This window comes from Chironomus tepperi, unplaced genomic scaffold (assembly GCF_022539635.2).
Source record: "Chironomus tepperi strain 1889 unplaced genomic scaffold, CSIRO-AGI_Ctep_v1 contig_441, whole genome shotgun sequence".
Lineage (NCBI taxonomy): Eukaryota > Metazoa > Arthropoda > Insecta > Diptera > Chironomidae > Chironomus > Chironomus tepperi.
In genome coordinates, this window is record NW_027226563.1 from 622,901 (window position 1) to 647,453 (window position 24,553).

Genomic DNA, 24,553 nt, shown 5'->3' on the forward strand with positions numbered 1-24,553 from the left:
TTAATTTTATTTTTTATTTATCCAAAATTTTATAGCACGATGTCCATACTTTCGAGATTTATTAGCTGGATGTCCAGGATATGGTGCACGAATAATGTTGGAATTGGAATTGAGGTCTTCCCCAATAGATGTTCAAATGTTTTCATCACTTCTTCGGTATCTCTACACAGGTGATTTGTGTCAGCATGATCCAACGATTGATGTAAATGTTTTGAGACGATTAGGTGAAGATTTTGGTACCCCAAATCCATTAGAACATGATTTAAGGTATCTATTAGAGACGGGTGATTATGCTGATGCAGCGCTCGTTTTCACATCCGAAGCATCAAATAGTAATTCAAATAATGGCGAATGTCAACGACCTGATTCTGGAAGTTCAGAATATGGATTTAGACCGAAATTAGAATTGCCTTGTCATAAGGCAATCTTGAGTGCTCGATCACCATTTTTCCGCAGCATGATTCAACGACGTTTGAGGAGTATTGAGGAACAAAATGATCGAGCAATTCCGACAAGAATAGTTCTTGATGAATCTGTGATTCCAAAACGATATGCTCGCGTTTTGTTGCATGCAATATATTTAGATACTGTAGATCTATCGCTAATTATTCGAGGCGGTGCTACTCATGGAAGTTTAAGCGAAGCACAAAGTGCTGGTGCTTCATCCGCATCCTCATCGTCAAATCGACAGAGAGGAAGTCCATTAGAAGAGGCTATGGAACTTTATCAAATTGGTAGATTTTTAGAATTGGATATATTATCACAAGGGTGCGAAGATTTAATTCTCGAATGGTTGACTCTCGAATCACTGCCAATGGTGTTAAAATGGGGAGGTCAAGCACACGGTTCATCGTGGGTTTATCGACAAGCATGTCATTATTTACGTGAAGAATTCTCGGCGATTGCTGTGTCACCAATTTTACATCAATTAGAAAAATCACAATTAATTGATGCACTACAAAGTAATTTCCTTCAAGCATCTGAACTGGAAATTCTTGGTGCCGTTTTACGTTGGGGTGAACAAGAATTAATACGTCGAATGGAAGATCGAGAGCCGAATATTTTATCACATACGGCACATTCGGTGACTAGAAAAGGAATAAAGAAGAGAGATTTAAGTGATATAGAATTGCGTGAAATATTAAGTGAATTATTGCCACACGTTAGAATGGATCATGTTTTGCCTCCAAACAATGAAACACTACATTCGGCTATCAGACGAGGTTTAGTTTCAACACCCCCTTCACATATGATTGGCGATGATCGAGAAAATCTCCGAATAAATGCATGGATTCGTGGCGGAAAGAATCATGGATTATTTGTTCGACCTCGTCTCTTTATGCCGTATTATGATGAAGTGAAATCACTATTAGAGGATCAATCTCAACAAATAGAATTACTTAGATTAAGACGATCACGACATTATCCTGATATTCCAGACACTCTTTACATGGTTTCACGTTTAAATCGTTGTAGTGTTGGAAATGTAAGTAGCAGTAGTAATGATCTCCTTCTAGTGACACCACCAACGACACAACTCGATGTTGTTACGAGTACATCATCAATTCCTGCACCAGATCCATCATCATTTGAGGCAATGCAAAAAAGGGAACAAAAATTAAGACAAACTCCAATGTGCCAGCGTGCTTTAGCTCTTACATTATCATCGAAACATGAGATTTATCGACAAATTCGTTTACGCGTTGTACGAGAATTCAATTTCCCCGATGAAGTAGCCATTCTATTGGAGAATTCTGTTAGTTGTTTTTGCAATGATGATTTAAATAAGATTGATGATGATTCTGTTGATGAAGAAATTGTCACGGGACCGTCATCGCCAATGGCATCGAATGAAAATATCCCTGAATCATTATCGAATCAATATGGTAGTAATAATATGTCATTCCCACGTCAACAGCAAGGCACACCACAACCTCATCAAAATTCAGGCAGTTCTTATCGACGACTTGATCTTCCTTCGCTCGTGACAGAAGGGGCTGATAATGAAGGAGCATCGTGCGTAGACGGTGGACACATTTCAATGATAATGCCTGATGTTACAGCTTCTCTTGGACAAATACAATTAGATACGGGAAGTACTAGTGAAAATATTGATGGATTACATTTAGATTTAGGCGATGGATCAAGTCATATAGTATCAACACAACCAAGACCAGCACAATCGATGCATTTATATGGCGCACATTCAAGTTTCATGCCAACGCAACAAGCACGATTATCATCTTCAGTTGGAAACTATCATCATTATATGACGCGTTATATGCAAGTTGGATCATCAAATCAACCTCCACCTTTACCAAATTCGCCGCTTGCACATGCCGCATCATCATCGCAAATACAAATGCATCATTTATCAAATCAAGTGCCATCAAATCCACAATTTATTCAGCAACAACAACAACAACAACAGCAGCAAAATCGCCGTGCCGAAAGTAGCACAAGTAGTAATTTTAGGGCATCATCGAGTCACAGTCACTCGAGTTCATTTTTATAGAATGATTATCATAATATTAATGAAAATTATTAATTGATTTATTGTGGTAAGTATTAACATTAAGCGGCAATCGACAGACAACAAAAATGGTTTCCCTTTTTTTTATTATTTTATTGACGATAAGAGAAATACGAAAAAATCTCGTAGTTATGAATATACCACCCATGATGGCTTTTTTTTAATTTGTTTCTCTTAATCAAGATTTTTATAGATTATTTTATTTTATCTCTTTTATAATTGTATTATTAAGCAATTTAATTGCATTTTCATATTTTAAAGTCTCCAAATCGTTTGATACGATTTTTATTGATTTTGATTACTGACAATGATGGTAATTTTTTGCTTATAATGCGCTTCAAATGTTCATTTAATTGGATGTTTTAATTAGGCAAGTGTTAAGTCAAGTGGCCACGACATATGTCTTTGATAATGTATTTTTCAATCTTAAGAATCAGTGTTATTAAACTCTTGATTTATTTAAATCTAATGTTTAATCCAACGATTTTTAATCCAAAAATTTCCAATGTTTCAATTCTAAAATTCAACAAAGTCAAATGTTTCAATTCAAAAATTTAACTAAATTCAATGTTTTAATTCAAAACTTTTGCTAAGTTCAATGTTTCAATCCAAAAATTCAACTGAATCTGAAGTTTCAGTGAAAAAATTTGACTGGATCCAATGTTTTAGTCAAAACACTCAATTAAATTTAATCTGATTTCCTTAATTGGAGTTTAAATCAGCTTATTTCAATGTTTTACCCATTTTAGACATAATTAGTAATCTAAGATTGAAATAGATAGATTATCAAGCATTGTCTCACAGCTACTTGACATACTAAAAGATTCCCACTGATCGCATTCATAGTGACTATTTTATTTTAAATGTTTTATGTTCCATTCCAAAATTTAATGATTAAAAAAATACGAGAAATTAATATTGTTACGAACAACAGCAAACAATAATTGACAAAAAAATTTACTGACAATTTTTAAATAAGAGATAATAACTAAAAAAAAAAAACAAATAATAAAATAAAAGAAAATATTCCGTAGTTGTACCAAATTCTCGTAATATCCAATTTAATGATCCTATCAAGAAAAAAAATATAAAATTGAAATAATTGAAGATAAAGTGAAAATAATTAGTTTAATGAAAAATAAAGATATATAGGATTTATATAGAAAATAGATAATTAATAATTTTTATGAGAGTACCACTGAGAAGAAAAAAAAATAATTTATGAACAAATATCATCAAGGTACGGGCATTTGTGAGTGATTTCAATATGTTGAAGTTGCTGTCAAGTGTCCTGCCTTGAAATATCATGAAAAAAAAAAAATTTCGGTTTTAAAAAATGACAAAAAAAAAGAAGAAAAAAATTTAACTTTAATGAAGATATATTTATTTTTCATATATATACATTTATCGCTAGACTTGTTCTTCATAGCATCTTACTGCAAAAGCATAAAAACCTTGAAAATTTTTTTAGACGAAATTGATATTTGAGCATTTAATTTATGACAAATCAGAGAACGCTAATGAGAAATGATTTATGCTTATTTGGCATAAAGCTCGTGTTTTTAATTATAATTTGATACCTACGTAGCAACTGCCTCAATTATCAATTTCTCAATAGAATCGACAAATCACAAATATTTTGTTCAAAATACCTAATGAGAAATTCATCAATAATTTTGTTATAGAACCAGAAAGAATATATCAAGAGAAATATTTTTTCCCTCCCTCACTTAAACAAATAAAACAAAAAAATAAGAAGGAAGATAATTGAATGCAAATTTATATATATATCTTGTATATATGCACTTTGTCCATTACGAATATGTTCGAATTCTATTTTTCATATTTTATTAAAATAATTAAACATATTTAAAAAAAAAGTAAAAATAGATGTGCTTTTCAAGTGAATATGAAGAAGGTAGGAAGTGGACGAAGGAAAATGCTATTGTGTCGTGATGTAAATAAATATAATCTGAAAAAATGTCTAATTTAATCGAGTGAATATGAATAAAAGTATAATTAAATTTATTTCAAAAATCATTGATCTCTTGATTTATTTGACTTGCTTCTTTATGGCCAACAGTTTATTTTTAGTCATTTAAGCTATCGACGGCAAGGATTATTCCTTTTTGTGCCTCGTTATTACTTCCATTTAATTTATCGAGTGTTCGATGATGAATAGCCTGAAAGTATCTTTGTGAGCAGCATTAACAACCCTCATCAATTGTCATTTGATTATCAATATCCTTCCGTTAAGTTCCTCTTCTGCAAAAAGTGATACAAATACATTTTGTCGATTAGACTTCATTCAATGAAAACGTTTAATGTTGACATTTATGCTTTATGCTCAGGACAATATTTAATCCTTACATAAATTCATATAGTTGGGATTGTCAATCATCATTATAATTCGTTATATTTAATTTAATGAGTAATGTACTTACCAAAAATTTATCTCACGCAGTCTTAGTCTGACACGAAAATGTATTTAGGAAGCTATAGAAGGCGGAAGAAAAGAAAAATTTGATGGTAAATTATCTTTTCAATATAAGAAAGACATCATTAATCTTGATTATATTCTAACATTCAGAATGGTGCATGGGAATGAAAAATCATTTAATAAATCATTGATATTTTGAGATTCCTTTTATCATCATATGAAGAATATTAATCATATTTGTGTCTATTTAACTTACATTATAATCTGGTTCCCATCTTGGTTAGTCGGATATCATGTGCTTGCTTCATTCTATAAATGAAAAGATATACTTATTATTCTGGATCTTATTAATCTTCAATTAATGAGTAAATTAAACAATATTTAATCAGATAGTGGTGCATAGGAGATGTTAATCATTATTTATCATTGATAAATGAGTTCCATTTTCTCATCAATAAAAGAATGAAGTAAATTTAAGTAAAAATCTCAACTCACGTTTTCATGAATTTGTTGGTTAGTTTAATTCAACAATTTTTCCATCATGTTTTATGAATTTCCATGATTTTTCGATTATATTCCATTAATTAAATGGTTTAAAACACTTTCAACTCATTTTGACTTAGTGTAATTAACTTAATTAAATAAGTTTTTGAATATTTTACAGCACTAGCATGTGCCTTCTTTGAAGTCTAGATTGAAAAGAACAAGAATTTGGAACTTTGCAATAATTCAGGGCAAATCTGCTGTGGAAAAATTACAGAGGTACTTAAAAAAGTTGTTGTCCCTCTCAGTATTCCCTCCAAATTTTGCAAGAAAATAAATAGACGACAAATATCAACAATAATTAATTAAAATGGGAATTACAGGACTAATTCAGATGGTAGAATCATGTACAGAGCCTTCATCAATCCATAAGTTACAAGGAAGAACGGTGGCAGTTGATTCGTATTGGTTATTGCACAAAGGAAGTTATTCATGTTCAGACAAGTTGGTAAGTGTTGATTCCTATTATTATTAATTAAACTAATAATATATAACTTACAGGTGAGAGGAATAAAGACAACGGCAATGATAGATTATGCTATGAAATATGTCAAATTACTACAGTCTTATTGTGCAAATATAATTATGGTCTTTGATGGACGTTCATTGCCCGCTAAAAGGGAAACGGAAGCAAAAAGACGAGAAAATCGTGAGAAAGCAAAATTGAAAGCCACTGAATTGGCCAATAATGGACGACATGATGAGGCAAGGAAAGAATTTTCCAAAGCTGTTGTTATTACGCATGAATATGCACTAGAATTAATGGAAGAATGTCGACGATATAATGTCGATTGTATTGTAGCTATGTACGAAGCTGATGCACAACTTGCATATTTGAATAAGATTGGACTGGCTGAATACATAATTTCAGAAGACAGTGATCTAATACTTTTTGGATGTAAAAAAATCGTCTACAAATTGACTTTAGATGGTAAATGCATACTTTTCGACAGCGACAAGCTTGATCAAATGTTTCCAAAATACACATTTGAGAAGTTCCGACAAATTTGCATTTTATCAGGCTGTGACTATATCAATAATTTGCCAGGAGTTGGCTTAGCAAAAGCTAAAAAATTTATGTTAATGACAGCAGAAACGGATATGAAGAAGGCACTATTAAAAATTCCTTCATACTTGAATCTCAAAATTGCTATACCTGATGACTATATAGAAAACTTCCTTAAAGCTGAAGCTACATTTAAATACATGTATGTTTATGATCCATTAAAACGATTGATGACAAGACTAAATGAATTGGCAGACAAGGAAGATGAACAGTATTGTGTAAATGCTGGTGAACTAATGAAACCAGACGTAGCATACCAAATTGCATTAGGCAATATAAATCCAAAAACATTGCAAAAAGTTAGTGATTATGATCCACAAAAGACACTGCCACGATCATTGAAGAGACCACCTGTACAAAATACGAAATATAAACCACTTTTTCGTATATGGGATTATAACGGACATCACGAAACTAATATTAAGGTTCAGCAGCAGACTAAAATTACATTTGTTCCTGTCAAGTTTAAGAGTTTAAAAGTATCAAAAATAGCTGAAGAAGAAAACAAAATTGAGGATCAAATTGAAATGGACAGCTTAATATCAGCATATTGTGATACGGAAGTTCTTACTCCAACCAAGATAACTAAGAAAAGAAACAGTTCAGTATTAAATGACGATCTTAACACATCAGTTAGTTCATCTCCCAATAATCCATTCGCAAAACGACAATCTATAGAAAGTAAAGAAAAAGCTGACAATGTGTCACTGATCAAGGCTCTTTCCTCAAAAGACAAAACGGTTAGCAGTTTTGAAGAATGTCGAGTAGTCAGCAGATTTTTCAAGCACAAAGCAATTCAAGAAATTGAAGATCCAATTGAAATTATTGAACGAATAGAAACTGCCAAAATTGAACGAGAACAAGAAATTCAGGAACGACTTGATGCTAACAGGCAATTTTATAACAAATTTAAAAAAGTTACTAAAGAGAATCGCAGTGACGACGAAGATGAGGGTACATCCTCAAAAACCCATTTTAATCAATTTAAGGAAAAATATGAAAATAATTTGAATCTTATTTCTAAAACAACTAGTACAAATAGTATTAACAGTGATGATGACAGAAGATCATCTCAAGAAGAATATACGCATGATGCACAAACTTTGGACGTAGATATAGAAATTATTGATGATGACATTCCAGTTTCATCACAAAATACTGCCTCACAAAACAATAGACTGAAACTACCAAATCGAACAACTAATAAAACGACTGCCACAAAGAAAATTAAAGCCAAATCTACCTCAATTAACTTATCTAGCCAGCACAAACTAAGTAAATTTGGATTCACAACAATCAATAAAAATGTCATGTAAAATACGTTAAATAAAAATTCAAATTTTTCAAGAAAGAAACTTGTTGTTTTCCCCTCTCAAAGTTTTTGTTTACAAACATTTACCTTCATTCATATCACTCAAAAAAAAAATCATTATTAAAGCAATGTTCCTGATTGCTGAATTAAAGTCCACAGTTAAGGTGCATCCATCTCAATTCAACAAAAGTCTAGCTGATGTCAGTAAATATGAGTTAAATAAAAAATTAGCAAATAAAGTTCTTCACAATGTTGGATTATGTATCAGTTTCCGAGAAATTGTCAGTTTTCATGACTCCTGCATATTGCCTGCTGATGGTAAGTTAGTTTTACAAAAAGGAGGCTTATTTATTAATCAACTTATATTTTAGGATCTTCTCATACGGATGTAATATTCAGATATATTGTATTTAGACCTGAAATTGGAAGCTTATTAACCGGTAAAATTAAGAATTGTACACGTGATGGTGTATTCGTGACTTTAGGATTCTTTGATGACATTTTTATACCAAAAGGTACTTTATAAACTTCAATTTTGTATTCAATTGTTTACTAATTGGATCTTTGAATTAATAGATGAGCTACAACATCCGTCAAGATTCGAGGAAACAGAGCAGGCATGGGTTTGGGAATATCCAATAGATGAAGGTCAAGCAAAGCATGATTTGTTTATGGATGTTGGAGAAACTGTAAAATTTAGAGTGATTGATGAAGAATTTGTAGAATCAGAACCAACTGGACCACCTGAAAATAATGAAGCATCAACATCCAAGCAAAGTACAACAGCAAATGACACTAATTTTAGACCACCATACAGAATTATTGGTGCCATTAATGAAAGTGGTTTAGGACTGGAATCTTGGTGGACACAAAATGATGACAATGCAGGAAATGACGATGAAGAGGAAGAAGAAGAGGACGTTTAAAGAATTTATATTAAGTTTATACAGAAATTAAGCTTTATTGGAATAAAAATAAAAGATTAACATTAAGTCCAAAAGAGAATTGATACAGCCATTAATAGACAAGCCACAGACACCCACGGTGATTTTCTTTCTCCAATTCGAGCTAATTTCCAAAATGTACCCAACATCCTGAAGTCATAAAAGGTTGTTTAATTATACTTTATTGAGGATTAATTTGTTTTTACTCACCCTGTTTTGTTTCTATCGAGTAATGATGGGAATAAAGATCTTAAATAAGCACACGTACATATAAGAAGTAGAATAACTGATAGCAGGCTTTGAAAATTGAATAATGCACTCTGAAAATAGCAATAAATTAGCTTAAATAGTTAATTAAATTAAATTTTCTATACCATTTTATAAAGTTGACTTGTTGGACTATACTGTGAGTAATATTTAGGGAGAGACTTTATGTGAAAACAATAAACGGGCCAGTGCACTTAGTCAAAATATTGACATTCTCAGACCGCGACCTAATGTGTTTCATAATTTCTATCTAAAATTTCAATTTTAATCAAATATGCTGAATCTACTTAGAAAGCTTAAGTATTTATCGAATAATTTGATCAAAGTATCATTCAGTGACAAGTTCTTATTAACAACAAACTGTTTAATATCCGTATCCTTGTCATCAGGTAATGTTTAATGATCCATGCTTGTAAGTTGCGCATTAATTAATTGAGTCTATATTTTTAGTTGGTGACATAATTGAACAGAACTTAGAGATATACCGCAAAGAAATTGAAAAGTATGATATCATTAGGTCGCGAAATATGGCTGCATCTGGTTTAACGGTCGGCGTTTTTTGTCATTTCTGGTATAAAGTGTAAGTAAATGTTTTAGGATATTTAATTAAATATCAGATATATCTGTTAGGAGTCCTACTTGACTCCTTTAAAACCACTGCATTGTGTTTCTTTAATAATATATAGTTCAAGGTCATACAACATGTTTACTTCCAATTTTTATACACGCTTTTTGCATTATCTATTTATACTAATGTCACATGCTTTTCATTTTCTCTTGTATAGACTTGATAATCGCTTGCCGGGAAGGACGTTTAAAATTGTTGTGAAAAAAGTACTTGTTGATCAAATGATCGCAAGTCCGATTGTCATCTCCTTGTTCTTCGTGACGCTAGGCTTAATGAAGAGAGAATCAATGAATGAGACAATGATTGAAATTAGGGAGAAATTCTTGCGTCTGTATAAAGCAGAATGGGTCGTATGGCCAACGGCACAAGTGGTTAACTTTTGGATACTTCCACTAAAATATCGAGTATTGTATGATAACACAATTTCATTAGGATATGATGTTTATACCTCAATGGTAATCAATGAACCAATTCAGCACAAAGAATCACCACAGATGACAATTATTAATAAAGATCACAATCAATTAATGCAATCCAGCAGTTGACCTCACCACATAATGGCACATAATAATATTTTAATGCAGACATGATTAATTAAACACGTACCTTAATTCAGATTTAAATTAATTAATGTGAACGTTATCATTATTGATCTAGAACAGTGGTGAACAACCTATGTGCTGCGGCACACTGTGGTGGTAAGCCACGACCAAACCGCATACATGGCATTTTAAAGATTTTGGAGACCCCCCAAATGTGCGAAGGCACACAGGTTGCCCACCACTGATATAGAATATGCAAATAAGTCCATTTTTCAGCTACAAATAGTTACAGTTATTAAAATTAATATTTTATTAATTCTTCGGGTGGATACACAAGTCAAAAAGTTTGATCAATCTTCACCAAAATGATGAGAAATAAAACCAAGTTTCTTACTGCTAATTTCCAGTTATCAGGAACAGCAAAAGTAACGAGAATCTGAGTAAGTCGATGAATTTCATGGCTAACACATACGAAAATGATGGATGTTAAAATGATATTGAGAGTTGGAAATCCAGGGAGTAAGACTAAAACTCCATGACGATCAGCAGCTAGCCAAATGTGATGCATGCAAATGAACAGTTCCAATGAGATTTTTCCAAACCAACTGAAGAATGTTGAGAATCGAGTTCTTAAAAATCCAGAAATATTTCTTAATATTATAAAACTGACGATGGGAATAAAGACGACATAAGGATGAATTTCTTCACATTCCTGCTTGTTCTTACAGAAAAATGTAAATGTTGTGTAAAATCCAATTCCAGCAATTGCCATTAATGTTGATGAAAGTGAGATTCTTCTTGAGAATAAATTTCCATGGTTACTGTCATCAAAAATGTTAAATTTCTGTGCCGCAATCAGAATTGACGAGAATATGATTCCATATGCTGCTGAGTATCTGTCCAATTTAAATCGATACCACCATTCGTTCATTAAATCGTCCGTACTCACAAATAATGCCCTCCATGCTCTCATTAAGAATATCCTTTCGAAAAATACTTCCGACATGTAAAGGATCGTAATAACACTAACTAAGCATATAAACTTAATGACTAAATATAAATATTGATAAGAATTGTTCTCAACAGTTTGTGCTGATATAAATGGTGGTAATGAGAAAGTGATGTATGTTATGCTGAACCAAAATGATACCAATGGTGCAAAAAAATAAAACTGATAAGGACGATTCATAGCAAAGCATAAAATAATCGTCATGAAGTTGATTCTAAACATGACGGTAATGTATCTTGAGATGCTATTATTTCCAGTAATCCAAAAGTATGAGAAATGCTGATATCCAATGAGAAATAAAAATGTACTGATGAAGACTTTTGAGAGAAAATAAATAGGAATTGGGGTCGCTCCGGTCATGAAATAAACTAATACTACAATTATCATAAATCCTTTCATTTCATCAGTTTGATCGCGATGCAAGACTCTTGTAAATTTACTGTCTTCTGTGAAGAAAAGTCCAAATGCTGAGAGCCAAAAGACGGGAATCCAAAATGAAAATTCTGAATAATGTTTATTTTCCCGCATGAAGAAGGACGTCCGATCACATAGGAAGAAGTAAATCATGATTATTCCCAGTATTCCTAACGATTCAATGGCTTCACTGAATTTGTTCGATTGCATGATTACCTGCAAAAAAGAGTAATTAAAAATGGTTTCTAAAAATAGAAGTAGATCAATAACTTACCGGCTGATTTGTGTCTTGTTGCTGTAATGGCATGTAGAGCGTGTGTCCACGAATTTTTGCAAACCATCTTTTAAGTTTTAATGCAATCATTAGAGTGGAACAGACCAAAAATACTGAATAAGTGATTATCTGTAGCATTGTATAATTTTCAGACGTGCTGCAACAAGTTCCATCATTATAATTCATATTATCATTGCAGTAAATATTCAGTATAATTTGGATGTCATGCTTTAATGCAATTGGACCGAGTTTAACGCCATTCTGCATTTCATCTTGTAAGCCAAGAGCAATTTGAGTGGAAGATCGCCAAATCTGCACATTTGAGTATTTTATAGTGTCTGAGATTATTCTATTGAAGTGATTTATGTCTGAATTGGTTATGCCTTTCCAGTCATATTGACGATCTGTTAAACTATCGTCTATTGGATCTTGTAGTTTCCATAAAACTTTAGTCTGTTTCTTTACCAAATTGTCAATAGGTGTAATTAGTAAAGTTAAGTTCTTTACAAAAGACTTTTCAAGTTCCTTTGTATAGTTTTCGGTTCGTCCTTTAGGATTCAAATTGATGAATTTTGAGCTTACTATAATAAATTTCGGTGGATCAACTTCCTTTTCTAGATGCTCAAATTGATTTAACATAGATTTGAGATCATATGCTGGTACATAGTTAACTCTTAAGCGTAACTTAAAGTCTACATATTCACGATTATTATATGATTCATTCTCGCTTGTTTCCTTAGATTCTTTAAAATGACTGATGAAACCTTCATAAAGCTCTTTAAGTCTATTATCGCCTAAGAAGAGAAAATTATTCTCCTTTCCTAGAAACGCCATTAACTTATTACATCTTCGCGTATCTTGTTGCGAATATGAATGAAACATACAACCAAATGGTTGCCACTAAAATTAAATTGATTAATATCACTGGATGTTATGCAATAATACTAATAACATACCTCGCGATCACCTTTAAACCTTCCAAGGTCTTCCAATATGAATTTACATGAGTCATTGCCAAATTTTAAATGAATTATGGAGTGATAAAGAATGAAAAAGAATGTTACAAGAAAACATAACTTTTTTGCCGATTGAACGTTTAATTGAGCTATTATGTAATCGGCTTTTGAAATTCGCTTATCTTCAGACATCCTTCATTACATTCTTGACACTATTTCTACATGAGATTATCGTTTAACATGAGAATTAATTAATTTAAGTTATTCCTTGTTTAAATTATCAATAATCGCGTGACTTGACAATCCCCGCTCGGATTGTAAACAAACATTTAAAATTCAAAAGTCGGTTAATTTTCAGCAATCAAATATATTTAAATATATGTATATAGGTATCATCTGATCAGCGCTTTGATTCATTCTATAATTATCATTTTTTTGATTAACAAAATAAATTAAAATTATCAGCAAAAAAAAAATTAAGACCTAAAGAATTCTTGATAACTATGATTTGTACATCTAGAAATTTCCATTCACTAATCTTTATATAGATTCATGCTTAATTATCATCATTCGACATAAGCTGTTTGTTGATTATTATTTATATGTTAAAGCTTTCTCCACATCCACAAGTTCCTTTAATATTTGGATTATTGAAAACAAATTCTGAAGCTAATTTAGTCTCTACGAAATCCATTTCAGTTCCTAATAGACTTAATTGTGCCTTTTTGTCTATAATTATCGTTACGCCATCCTGTCGAACTTCTTCGTCCATTTTATCCTTAGTTGAGGCATAATCAAGGGTATACGATAGTCCATTACATCCTCTCTGTCGTACGCCTATCTTCAGTCCAATCTAAAATGTATTATATTTATTTGATAATGTTTTGAAATTGTCTATAGTTTAATTAACTTACAAACTCATTCTTTCCATCTAATAATTCCCTAACTCTCTTTACAGCTGATGGTGTCTAAAAATAAAATTATTTATTTCGTATTATCTCGAAATTCACTATTAAACTTAAATAACATACCAAAGTAATAGCTGCACGCATTGGCATTAACTTTCTCTTAACAGCTCGAACTGTTGCTGTGGCGATAACTTTAGTAGACATACTTAAAATTTAATTATTTAATAATTTTCCTTTTATTCTGTTTTTACCATTAAAAAATGTAAACATAAAATTAGCATGCTTAGATTTTTATTTGGCTGAATGTCCCTAATTCAAATGTTTTATTGTCGTTAATTTTTAATGTTGTGCTTATCAGGTAGAACATAATGGATAATATAAAGGATTGAAGAGCATGCGAAACATCAATTTAATGCATTAAGAACATAGGGACGTACAATCAAAGTTTTAAATAGCTTCCAATAATGTAATAAAAATCAATTAAATTTCATAGGGGCAGTGAACTTGTTTTATTTCTGTGTAGAGAAATTGGAAGAAAAGAAATCATTGAAAAACTAAGGCAGAGTCAATGATATCTATCTTATTTGGTGTTTGTAATTAAAGGTAAGTAGTTGAAGTATATTAAAAAACTAAATTCTTATCAAAAATGATCATTTTAGGTATGTAAAATGACTTGTGAAAATCACTCTATAGAAATTAAGCATATTAATGAGAACACCTGCTTCTCACGAAAAATTATATTGATTATTGGAACTATAAAAGATCCATGCGACCATCAAGTTATTGAATATTCATACAATAGTTCGGATATTGTAAAACAATCAATATTTAATGGAAATTTCAAGATTTTATTGAGACTTACTGAAGATACAACCAGCACTTTAAAGATAAAATACTGTCAAAGTGAAGTGGATGTAAGTTTACTGCATAAGAGTATTGACCCAGTTATCTATGATGTAAAACCACTTTATATTGTTCCGAAAAATCACGACGGAAAATTTCAGTGCGATGATAATGCGGAAAATTATGCAGACATTGCGGCTAAAAAAATCGATTTGATGATGGAACTGTCACAATGCGTATTTAGCACTAAAATAATTGAGTCTGAAAAGGAAGAATGGTCATTCTCACTAGAAAAGTGTGAAATATTTAATAGTGATTTGGATGTTGAGGATGTAAGAACTATGGATCAGTTTGAGTTATATGACAAAATAGCTGCGGAACTGATTGATAAATTTGGTGATGAAGCTTTAAAGAGAAGAAAATTTGTAGGCTTTATGAGCTGTACAAGATTTTTAGGATTAGACCCTGATGAATATTATAATTACGTAAATATTAAGAATAAGACTCAAGCAAGTCCATCGTTATCAACAGGATTTTTAGCTCTATTAGGAAATGGCAGCTTTTATGCATTACCAAATGACTTAGATGAAGTCATTGAAGCATTCCAAAACAAGAAAATTATTAATGTTGCAAAATTGCTTGATGACAGCAATTATAGACGAACTTATGGGGGATGCTTTGCAACATTTCTAGGCTCACTCATTCATGAAATGGGTCACATTTTCGATTTAGGACATACAAATAGTGGATTAATGGGAACTGATATCGATTATGTCCATCGATTTTTTTTATGCCAATACTTTACTGAAATCATGCCAAAAAGAAACATTTCCAATTGTCAGCAAATGATAAAGGATGAAAATGTTTTAAGCAATAGAATAACTAAAATTAAGAAAAACGGAATTTACATGGAAAAATATCATGAACAAAAAAACAATGATTTAACATTTTTTGAACCAAATTGCTTAATTACGTTAATGAATCATAAATGGTTTTCGCAGAATGCGAACGAAGATGAAATTAATTTTGATGAGGCTGAGAGAACAGTCGATTCCAAAAATTCATTACTCGTTCTCGTTGAAATTCGTGAGTCGGAGAACAAAAACTCAATTTTAAGAAAATTTTGGGATCTCAGAAATGACAAAATTAATCAATTCCAGCTACCAAATGATACAATACTCGAAAATGTTACAATATTTGCCATGAACGGCAATGGAGTGACTTTAAGAAAACATGTCAACACAAAATAATAAACATGACAGTATGACATCATCAAAACAGCTGGTTAGTGAATCGTCTAGTATTGTTTGTCTCTTCTTATTCTGTATATTCATTTATCGATAAAAAGAATTAGTGATTAAACCTGGCTTGAAAAAATAAGACCTGACATTTTAATAATTTTTAAATATATAAAAATATTATTCCTATATTGCAGTGCTGTTAAAGATGTTTGCTACTCAACTTGAATTAGCTGAATTAAAGGGCTTTCCCGAACACATTGAAGAAAATGGAAAAATTAAGACATCCGAATTCATTGATGCCTCAAACGAAATTGTTTCTGTATTAGAAAAATTTGGTAAATTGTTTACACCAATTGTTATGGACATGAGAGGAAATACAAGTCAATTGTATGATTTGTATCAAAAGGACGTAAAAAATTGGGAATACATTGAAGACATGATTTTAACAGCACCAGAACTTAAATATCGAGCATGGCTATTGTGGCTTAAACGTGCCTTAGAGTTGATAGAAAGATTTTTTTATTATGTCATGACTGATCCTGACATTATCGCTCAAAAATCCGATAGTTTGCAGCCTATGATTGTTCGTGCTTATAATGAAGTTTTAAAGGTGAGTCATTGGATGCTGATGATTCAGTATTTTATTGAACTTTGAATTTTAAACAGATAAGACATGAAATTTATGTACATATTTGAGTTGCAAGGTACAAAAGTTATAAAACATTGCAAATGTTTTGAAGCCTATAATATAATTTGTACGGTTCTTGATTTTTCGACTTTTAATGTTTTAAAATTGTCATTTTTCAAATATTTTTGAACCGTTATTTTTTAAAAGATTATTTAAATTGCTTAAATTTTTCAGCCTTATCATGGATTCTTGCTGCAACAGACATTTTCTATGTTAAATAGATGGATACCGAATAGGAAAACACTGCTTGGCGTTGATGAACATTTTGAGGATAATATTAAGCATTTAAACATTTTAATGCCTAAAATGAGAAAGCATATTGACAAAGTGGATACATTTTTAAAGCAAAATGGATTTGACGATAGAAGCAAAGTTTAATTTAATTAACTTAATTTATTTATTTATATTATTTGTCATCTGAAATTGCAGGTTCTTTTCGTGCAATGACTTTCGAATAATTATAAAATTTAGAACCGATTGAAAAAGTATCAAAAATAGTTGAGCTATTTGAGTTAATAATTGAATTTTATAAAAAGCTTCATATAATGATATTGCTAAATATATGTGAATCGGAAGTTGAATGACAACGGATAATATCAAAAATCCAGCTAAATCAAGAATCTAGAATAAAATTTAAATCAATTTTTATACTAAAATTTATAAATCTTTAGCTACTCACATCGCTGTTAATATTTCCAGAATATCCAGTATAAATCCGTACGACTTCAATAAATGTTGACACGAAAATACAGAAGCCAGCCAGCGTAAAATTTATATTTGGATACTTTTCAGACTAAAATGACAATAACATGGTGAATGTGTAGGCAGACAATGTTTTCTCATGCTCAAAAGCCCTTAAGGACAGTTTACTCAATTTTTACCTGATAGTAAAGCAAATAGTATGAAGAAATGACCCAAATGAGAGATGTCCAAATATTCGAAAACAGAAATATTTGGTTAACTAACTTAAGTTTGTAGTATGAAATCTTTTCCTTCATTTTCTTGTTTATTTATGGCCTGACAATTTGGTTGCCTAGGCAACGGTACTTGCAATACCACACAAAACAAGAAACATCATATTGGGTTGTTGAATAAACAGAAAATGATGAGCATAAAGAATAAATTTACCTAATTTTAACTTCTCTGGTCGTACAGATCAATTCTGATTCATGATTTCTATTAATCCACTGTGAATTTTACTTCCTTGATGAAGGCGTACGAGGGTCCATTGCTTTCAAAGCTCAATCTGTCTTCAGATAACTTCTACCAGTTTCTAACTCCCAGCACTTTTGCATCGTTGCTCACACAGTAATGTCCCACTGTGAATTGCAGGGCGTTAATAACATCATTCTCTACAGTAGTTCGTCAAGTGATTTTCTTTCTGCCAACGCTCTATTTGCCTTTTACGTTACAAAAAATGCCTGTCTCGCAACATCTGCTTCACGCTTTTTTAAAGTTTGACCGATCCAACTCCAAATTGTGATCCATGACCTTCCTCAGATGTTGCCTGAAAATGGTCATATCAATGGCTTCCGCTTGCCAATTTCCAATACCAAATGCAGTATTGTCTTTGTCAACAGCTTCCTTCTATGAATTATTTTACAATCTATAAATTCAGAATTGAAGACCTTATTTTAAGGAGCTTCTACACGTCTTTTAACATGTACAGCCTACTTTATAAAAACCAGTTCACTTTGATAGTTTTTAAAAATCAATAAATTTTCTTAACTTGATGATTCAGACTTGAAACTATTTTTACATCATTCTCAGAAAAGTGACATTCCAAACACCCACAACAGAATCGATTTGATGCTACTTTTTAAATTTCTTCAATAGAATTTTATTTCATTTCTTCATATTCATTCTTTAATATAATTATAATAGAATTTATTTCATTTCTAAAATGCAGAATAAATGGTTTTTTTTTTTGTTAAATTTTTTACTTTCAGTGATAGAGAAAACTACTCTATAATATTCTTACTTCTTTTAAATATAGTCCATTTAAAAAGATTTCTTCATTTATTTAATCATTTTTATTCTCTTTAGGTAAATTAAAGTGCATAAGCGTTACGTTCAAGCATAATTAAAGAATAGAATTTCAAGGGATTGATGTTAAGCATATTGCAGTTAAAGATTCAGTATTGACATAAAAATGACTAATCTCACTGAATTGCCGACATTTTTATGTCCAACTGAATTTTAATTTCTGTTCACATATTTTTCATTCATCATGTATCTTGATGACAGTTTCACATAAATTCTGTATGAAATTGAGAAAAATAAATATTCAGTATATGAGTTGATCAATAAATCAATCCCTGATTATAGAGAGTGCATGCTACTTAGAACTTATTAAACTTCATTTCTTTTATGAAAGAAAAACAAAATAATAATAATAATTATGGTGCTCAGATTCATATAGTGTAGATTACTCAAAGAGATATGTGTCTTATACATAATTTATTTCATGCTTAGCTTCATCAATTGTGTGATGTAAAAACATTTTTATTTTTTTGAATTTTTATGTTTACAATGACGAAAGTAATGTAAAAAATTCGTGATAATAGGCTGAGATTTATTAATGATTAATGCCACCCTAATAGACAAAGAGCATGCATACCTTAAATATACTAGATGAGCATGCTCGTGAGTGGTGCTCATACTTTAATATGCTTTTGATTGTATGATCTTTGCATGCTAGGGTGAGAATTTAATGTCATACATGAAAACCAGAGCTCTGAAGCCGATTCGACTCTATATAAAATTCGAGTTGACTTCGAGCTCTAGTGAATACCTTTCAATTGCGCATAATTTAGACATTTATATGGGTTGACAAAACTAGCATTTGATAGTTTTGAGAACAATGCTAATGTTATAAAGCTGTGTAAATCCCAAAGTAATCGTTACCATTAACACATTAACGCTCCTAAGGAATATCAATGTAATACATATGGAGCATTTTGGTAACATGGGTATTGACATAGCCAATTAACAAATCTCAGCAGATACCACAATGTAGATGAAAATGTTTTCTTAAAAAGACACATAGAAGTTTCTGCATGATTCACAAAGTAGTTTTTTTGCAGAGCTCGAAATTGACTCGGATTTTGTATGGAAAAGTCGACTTGACTCTATATTATCTGAGTCGACATCGAGCTCTGACTTTTTGTTCTATGAAAAACAGAAATAAGAGTGAAAATGAAGCACATTTTCATTATTTTTTTGATTGTTTAAAAATTAACTATTAATTAGTTAATTAAAATATTCATTTCTTACACAACACTTTTTTTGCATTAAACTTCTAATAAAGGTAATAATAATAAAAATAATTTTAAATTTAATAATATACATAGTCACTTTTTTAAAAAAAAATCACAATACGAATATGAAAAGCATAATTTTTTATGGAATTATAAATTTGTTATTACTTTTTTTTTGTTGTTTTGCATTAAAAATATAAGAGTATGGCCAACAATAAAAGAAGCGCGCCAAAAAACATGTAAAATTAATAAACATGTAATTACCTAAACAATAAATTGAAATATGATTTAAAATATTGTTTTTCGAGATTTTTTTAGTACATTTTTTTTTGTTTCTCATTGCCAGAAAGAATTCCTTTGAAAAATTTCGTCAAATTTCAAATTGCTGTATAAGTTTTACAGATATTATTGATAATTAATATCATGTCATGAATGAACAAAACCAGACAAAATTTTCCTTAGGTTCACGTAATTAATTAAGATCATCATCAGTTTTTTTTAATCGTCCAATTTCTCAAGTTTAATTTTGTTATTCATTATCGTCCCACTTACGCTCCTCCATTATTCTATCAAAACAATCAGCCATGAATGCATGGTATGGTGTAAATACTTTAACCCAACGTGGAGGCTTTTGATTTGATCGACTGTATTGAAAGCAAAAGCACATTGACTCCTCATCGCTTTCATAACGTATTATTGTGTCCCATTGAAGATCAACAGTTTGTGACTCACGTGTACCATCTTCACGACATGCGTGAAGTCTAAAACTATTGATGCCGATTGCAGCTACAACATGTCCTTCTTTTCGACTATCACATGCACAATGAGGAAATACAATATCACCATAACCAGGCAGAGTTCGTGCTAATGATAAATATTCGGATTGCTTTCCTTCCTGTAACGCTTTTAATTCATATAATCTTAAATCAGCTCGAATATTGCCACGATTTACATCGTCTATTGTTTGAAAGAATATAAATTTTGATGCCTGCTCACCCAATGGCAATTCAAGCTCACGTTTTATGGAGAAAAGCCATCGCCGAACGCATAAACATGTTGAACTGCTAGTACTATAATTATTCACATATAATTGATGGGGTATTTCGTGGGGTTGTAATTTTCTCTCAAATGAATATTCGACAATTTCAAATAAATAGAAATACTGTTGTGTATAGGACGTGAAATTAGCTTTCTGAACTAAATGATCCCACACTTGTTGAGCATTTGCCGCTTTACGTACAGATACAGTAACTATCTCATGGTCGGGTAACATTATTTTTATATCGACACTCGCCGATAAATCATCCTCTGAGTCAGTTAAAAATTCTTGTACTGCTTCACTCTCAGCTATTACGCGTACAGCACATACTTTCTCAAGGTACTGTTCGAGACCTCGACGACGCGAATCCAATTGCTGCTCGCTCAGCTGAAATGGCCATTTTCCAGGTAATTTTGGAAAATTAAATCCAACAAATTCCTTCTTCAGCGTTGCATGAAGATTCGAAAATTCACGATATCGTCGCGAACACAATTGCCGACCAGCCATGTGAATTGAATAAACCACATACTTCTCACCATTTCTCGTCACTATATTATAGTCAGGAATGCTTATTGGTAATGAACGTTTTTCCGAATAGTCTATATACGAATAACCAGAATCTTCTGATGGTTCTAAACGATCTGCTTCTTGCGGTGTCACTGATATTACTGTTAATGTCAAACAATCACCACCCGATTTTATCAGATCTACGACTTGCTTGTGAGTCGCTCCTTCCACATTTACTCCATTTCTGAAAGAATTCAATGTTATTGACAATAACTTTTTAATGACTTGAGTTAACTATGCGAAACGAAATCATTAGTTATTACTGCAGAACAAAAGTTTTCACAAATTGCCTTAATTATCACATCTCTTGCCTAAAATTATGTGATTTTTCTGATAATTACTTAATATGCCTAAATCAGTGGTGGAGAAACTGTCCTCTATGACTAAGTATTTTAAATACCGTTCCGATAAATTTGCTACATTTTGACGATACCACTGGCATTAATCTTACAATGAGTTTCTAATAAAGAACAGAAGAAAAAATGTATCTCCATTGTCATTCTACTTATCTTTTTCTAAAGAAAATCTTTTCATATTTAGAGACACTGCTAAAACATTTCCGGCTGTAAAATTACTTTTTAAAGAACAATATGCAAAAACTTTTTGGTTTTCATTCAGATATCATAATGGAAATGCAGTTCATTGTACAATTATCATTTTAATATATATAAGTAACTAAGCTATTTATGGAAAGTTGGATAAAAAGCTGTCATAATGATAAAGAACCTCAGAAATGGGTAGAAATATTTAAGTATGCTAAAAACTTGTCAACAATGTGACAAGTTTATCATGATAAAAAATTTCTAGAATTTACAGCAAGATAATTCTCATCCGCATATTGAATGTTAAGCCGGAAAGCCCCAGAATTAAATTTTATCTCTTTGAGAAGCAAAATTCATGCCTGCTATTATCATTGACGACAGCATTATGCCTTCCATTATTGTAATAAATAAGTGTGCTATGAAATTACACTCAATTGAATTACTCACTTAACTTGTGAATAAAATCAAATAAGAATCACGTTCAATAATTTAACATTTTTTTTTGGAAGAATTTGAGGGATGGAATCCCATGGACATTAAATTATCAATTCCTTTCAAATAAGAAATAGTTGGCACTTGGATCATATATGTAAATCTTTGATATAATCTTTAAAGAATATTGAAAGTTTTTCCTCATTGTCTTTAAGTTTTTACGTATTCATGTCAAGTATTTGCACTGTGTAAGGCGTGTGACATTTTCATGTTTTTTTATAGATGAAATTTTTGTATGGAATTGATTCACAGATTGGTTGGTGAATTCCTAATGCCATACAATTTTTCATAATGTTAAGAGAATAAAGCTGTCTAGTCATCTATTTTTGGATACTTCATCGTTAATCTTCATTAAAATGTCACCGATATCATAATGACTTATGGAGTAAAAAAATAATACACGATGAATCCATGAGATAATTACATAAGGAAAACAACATTTTCTCAGTGTGTAATGCAATTGTGTGCTAAATGCAGCACAAGAAGTGAACGAGTTAAAAGTGAAAGTATGTCATATCTTTAAAAAATAATGCACAACATATTAAACGGATTCACTTTAATAATAAAGAGGCGGTGTTTATAATGATAAAGAGAGAAGTATCGATTTAATTACTATGCCTAAATAAACAGTCGTTTAATGAATAGATCATCCTTTTAAGTTTCACATATTGTATGATTATTTCATGAAGGAGAAGAAAATAAATCGAGAAAAAATATACAAAATGTGTATTGATTTTTTTGACTGTAAAGATTTTTTTCCTTTTTCATTTCTGTTCAATTATTTTTAATGTCAAAGTTTCAAGACAAGTGAATCACTAAGTAGATGAGCAAAAATCTTTCTTGTGTAGTAACTTTTTTTTCTCTTTCGTTTCGCAACAGTCTGTGACAAGTGTTTGAATATTTAAATAAGTTCAACTCACACTTCAAGTATTCTATCACCTTTCCTAATTCCTGCTCGTTCCGCGGCACCGTTCTCAAGAATAGCAGAAACATGTTGAAGTGGAGCATAAAGCTCTCCATTTATTGACTTTAGTTGTCCACCAGCTATTTTAAAATACCAAAAAAAGATAAAACAATAATAACAATAATTAGATTGTGAGGTTTTTATAGAATATATAATATATAATATGGAAGAATACGTCATAATTTATTGAATTAAATAATTCTTTTTTGCTAATATTAATATAATTAGCCTTGTGAATGATTTAATAGTCTCTTCTTTCTTACAATTGTGTATTAGATTTTCAAAACATTTGAATTTAATGTTTTAACTTGAGCGTAAAGAAACTGACAGTAATGTATTAATTTTATAAGGTAGACTTGACTCATTAGCAGTTTTTCATACATTCAGTGAATAATCAGTGTAAAAAGGAAATTTCTAGGATATTTTAAAGACATTCGTAGTTAAACGGATTAACATTGCTAGTGGCAACATAAGTATGAACATCAACAGTATTAAAGTCTTATCAGTCCATCGGGGATTATGTATGTGTTATTAAAGTTGAATTGATAAAAAAAAATTTAAAGACTTGAAGGACATTTTTGCTTAATAAAAATTTCGTCTGGAAAACTTACCGGAAATTTGACCTCGTACATTAAATCCGAAGCCTGATGAGTCTTTAATAATTCGCACTGTTTTAGGATTGCGATTTACATCCTCATTCTGAGGTTTTTGATTTGGAGTAATCTCTTCTGTTTGTGAAATTTGATTTTTTTGCTGTTCAATTAATTTCGAGTTATTTTGGATTAAATTTGCCATTCTTCTATTGTTTCTCACTTAGTCACTATTAAGAAAACATTATTTCATGTTTTCATTTAGTTTTTCCTACTATAATTCACCTTTTTTTATCCCAACAACTTCTTCGAGCAATTTTTCTCAGCAACCTACTAAATCGACAACCTCTGTAATTTAAATTTTTAAAAACCGTTACATTACTTTCTTACACTCTGAGAAATTTTTTGTAAAAAATTGTTGTGAAATTGTGCAGCTTAGTGGATACAACATTTGGCGCTAGAGTTTGCTGTAAAAAAAAGACGAAAATTTT

General features: G+C 31.0%; 8 protein-coding genes and 1 long non-coding RNA gene across 11 annotated transcripts in view; 5 read left to right on the top strand and 4 right to left on the bottom strand.

The window, feature by feature from the left end:
- LOC139097884 (thyroid receptor-interacting protein 11-like) overlaps positions 1-4,573 on the top strand; it is a 29,335-nt gene extending 24,762 nt beyond the window's left edge. The window contains exon 7 of the mRNA XM_070649840.1: positions 36-4,573. Coding sequence (XP_070505941.1) covers positions 36-2,515 — 2,480 coding nt within the window. The 3' untranslated portion in view covers positions 2,516-4,573. The remainder of the gene's footprint in view (positions 1-35) is intronic.
- Positions 4,574-5,764: 1,191 nt separating this feature from the next.
- tos (Exonuclease tos) lies at positions 5,765-7,937 on the top strand. Its single transcript, XM_070649867.1, has 2 exons — positions 5,765-5,964; positions 6,018-7,937. Exons 1-2 carry the CDS (start codon positions 5,827-5,829, stop codon positions 7,896-7,898), a joined length of 2,019 nt encoding a protein of 672 aa, XP_070505968.1. The 5' UTR covers positions 5,765-5,826; the 3' UTR covers positions 7,899-7,937.
- Positions 7,938-7,976: 39 nt separating this feature from the next.
- Positions 7,977-8,899, top strand: Polr3H (RNA polymerase III subunit H). Its single transcript, XM_070649813.1, has 3 exons — positions 7,977-8,212; positions 8,266-8,409; positions 8,471-8,899. Exons 1-3 carry the CDS (start codon positions 8,023-8,025, stop codon positions 8,818-8,820), a joined length of 684 nt encoding a protein of 227 aa, XP_070505914.1. The 5' UTR covers positions 7,977-8,022; the 3' UTR covers positions 8,821-8,899.
- A 399-nt stretch (positions 8,900-9,298) lies between these two features.
- Positions 9,299-10,984, top strand: LOC139097859 (mpv17-like protein 2). The gene is made up of 3 exons (XM_070649814.1): positions 9,299-9,494; positions 9,556-9,685; positions 9,891-10,984. The coding sequence occupies exons 1-3, from the start codon at positions 9,380-9,382 to the stop codon at positions 10,276-10,278; spliced, it is 633 nt and encodes a 210-aa protein (XP_070505915.1). The 5' UTR covers positions 9,299-9,379; the 3' UTR covers positions 10,279-10,984.
- Positions 10,562-13,231, bottom strand: LOC139097857 (N-acetylneuraminate (7)9-O-acetyltransferase). The gene is made up of 3 exons (XM_070649812.1): positions 12,929-13,231; positions 11,973-12,872; positions 10,562-11,914 (listed from the first exon to the last, which is right to left on the bottom strand). Exons 1-3 carry the CDS (start codon positions 13,118-13,120, stop codon positions 10,613-10,615), a joined length of 2,394 nt encoding a protein of 797 aa, XP_070505913.1. The 5' UTR covers positions 13,121-13,231; the 3' UTR covers positions 10,562-10,612.
- A 44-nt stretch (positions 13,232-13,275) lies between these two features.
- MagR (Iron-sulfur cluster assembly 1 homolog MagR) lies at positions 13,276-14,097 on the bottom strand. Its single transcript, XM_070649815.1, has 3 exons — positions 13,960-14,097; positions 13,843-13,896; positions 13,276-13,781 (listed from the first exon to the last, which is right to left on the bottom strand). Exons 1-3 carry the CDS (start codon positions 14,038-14,040, stop codon positions 13,527-13,529), a joined length of 390 nt encoding a protein of 129 aa, XP_070505916.1. The 5' UTR covers positions 14,041-14,097; the 3' UTR covers positions 13,276-13,526.
- Positions 14,098-14,334: 237 nt separating this feature from the next.
- LOC139097890 (uncharacterized) lies at positions 14,335-17,264 on the top strand. Of its 3 annotated transcripts, none has more exons than XM_070649846.1 (3): positions 14,335-14,439; positions 14,496-15,963; positions 16,115-16,236. In XM_070649846.1, the coding sequence occupies exon 2, from the start codon at positions 14,505-14,507 to the stop codon at positions 15,927-15,929; it is 1,425 nt and encodes a 474-aa protein (XP_070505947.1). In that variant the 5' UTR covers positions 14,335-14,439; positions 14,496-14,504; the 3' UTR covers positions 15,930-15,963; positions 16,115-16,236. The 3 variants fall into 3 exon arrangements, with proteins under 3 accessions (XP_070505947.1, XP_070505948.1, XP_070505949.1); XM_070649847.1 differs by lacking the exon at positions 14,496-15,963 and adding an exon at positions 16,783-17,264 and having other exon boundaries at positions 14,340-14,439; positions 16,115-16,530; XM_070649848.1 differs by lacking the exon at positions 14,335-14,439 and adding an exon at positions 16,783-17,264 and having other exon boundaries at positions 15,842-15,963; positions 16,115-16,530.
- LOC139097891 (uncharacterized) lies at positions 16,668-18,270 on the bottom strand. The gene is made up of 3 exons (XR_011545113.1): positions 17,490-18,270; positions 17,288-17,401; positions 16,668-17,229 (listed from the first exon to the last, which is right to left on the bottom strand). It is a non-coding gene; the product is annotated as an uncharacterized lncRNA (long non-coding RNA).
- Positions 18,271-19,092: 822 nt separating this feature from the next.
- Snx27 (sorting nexin 27) lies at positions 19,093-24,397 on the bottom strand. The gene is made up of 3 exons (XM_070649954.1): positions 24,084-24,397; positions 23,429-23,552; positions 19,093-21,658 (listed from the first exon to the last, which is right to left on the bottom strand). The coding sequence occupies exons 1-3, from the start codon at positions 24,265-24,267 to the stop codon at positions 20,398-20,400; spliced, it is 1,569 nt and encodes a 522-aa protein (XP_070506055.1). The 5' UTR covers positions 24,268-24,397; the 3' UTR covers positions 19,093-20,397.
- Positions 24,398-24,553: the final 156 nt, after the last annotated feature.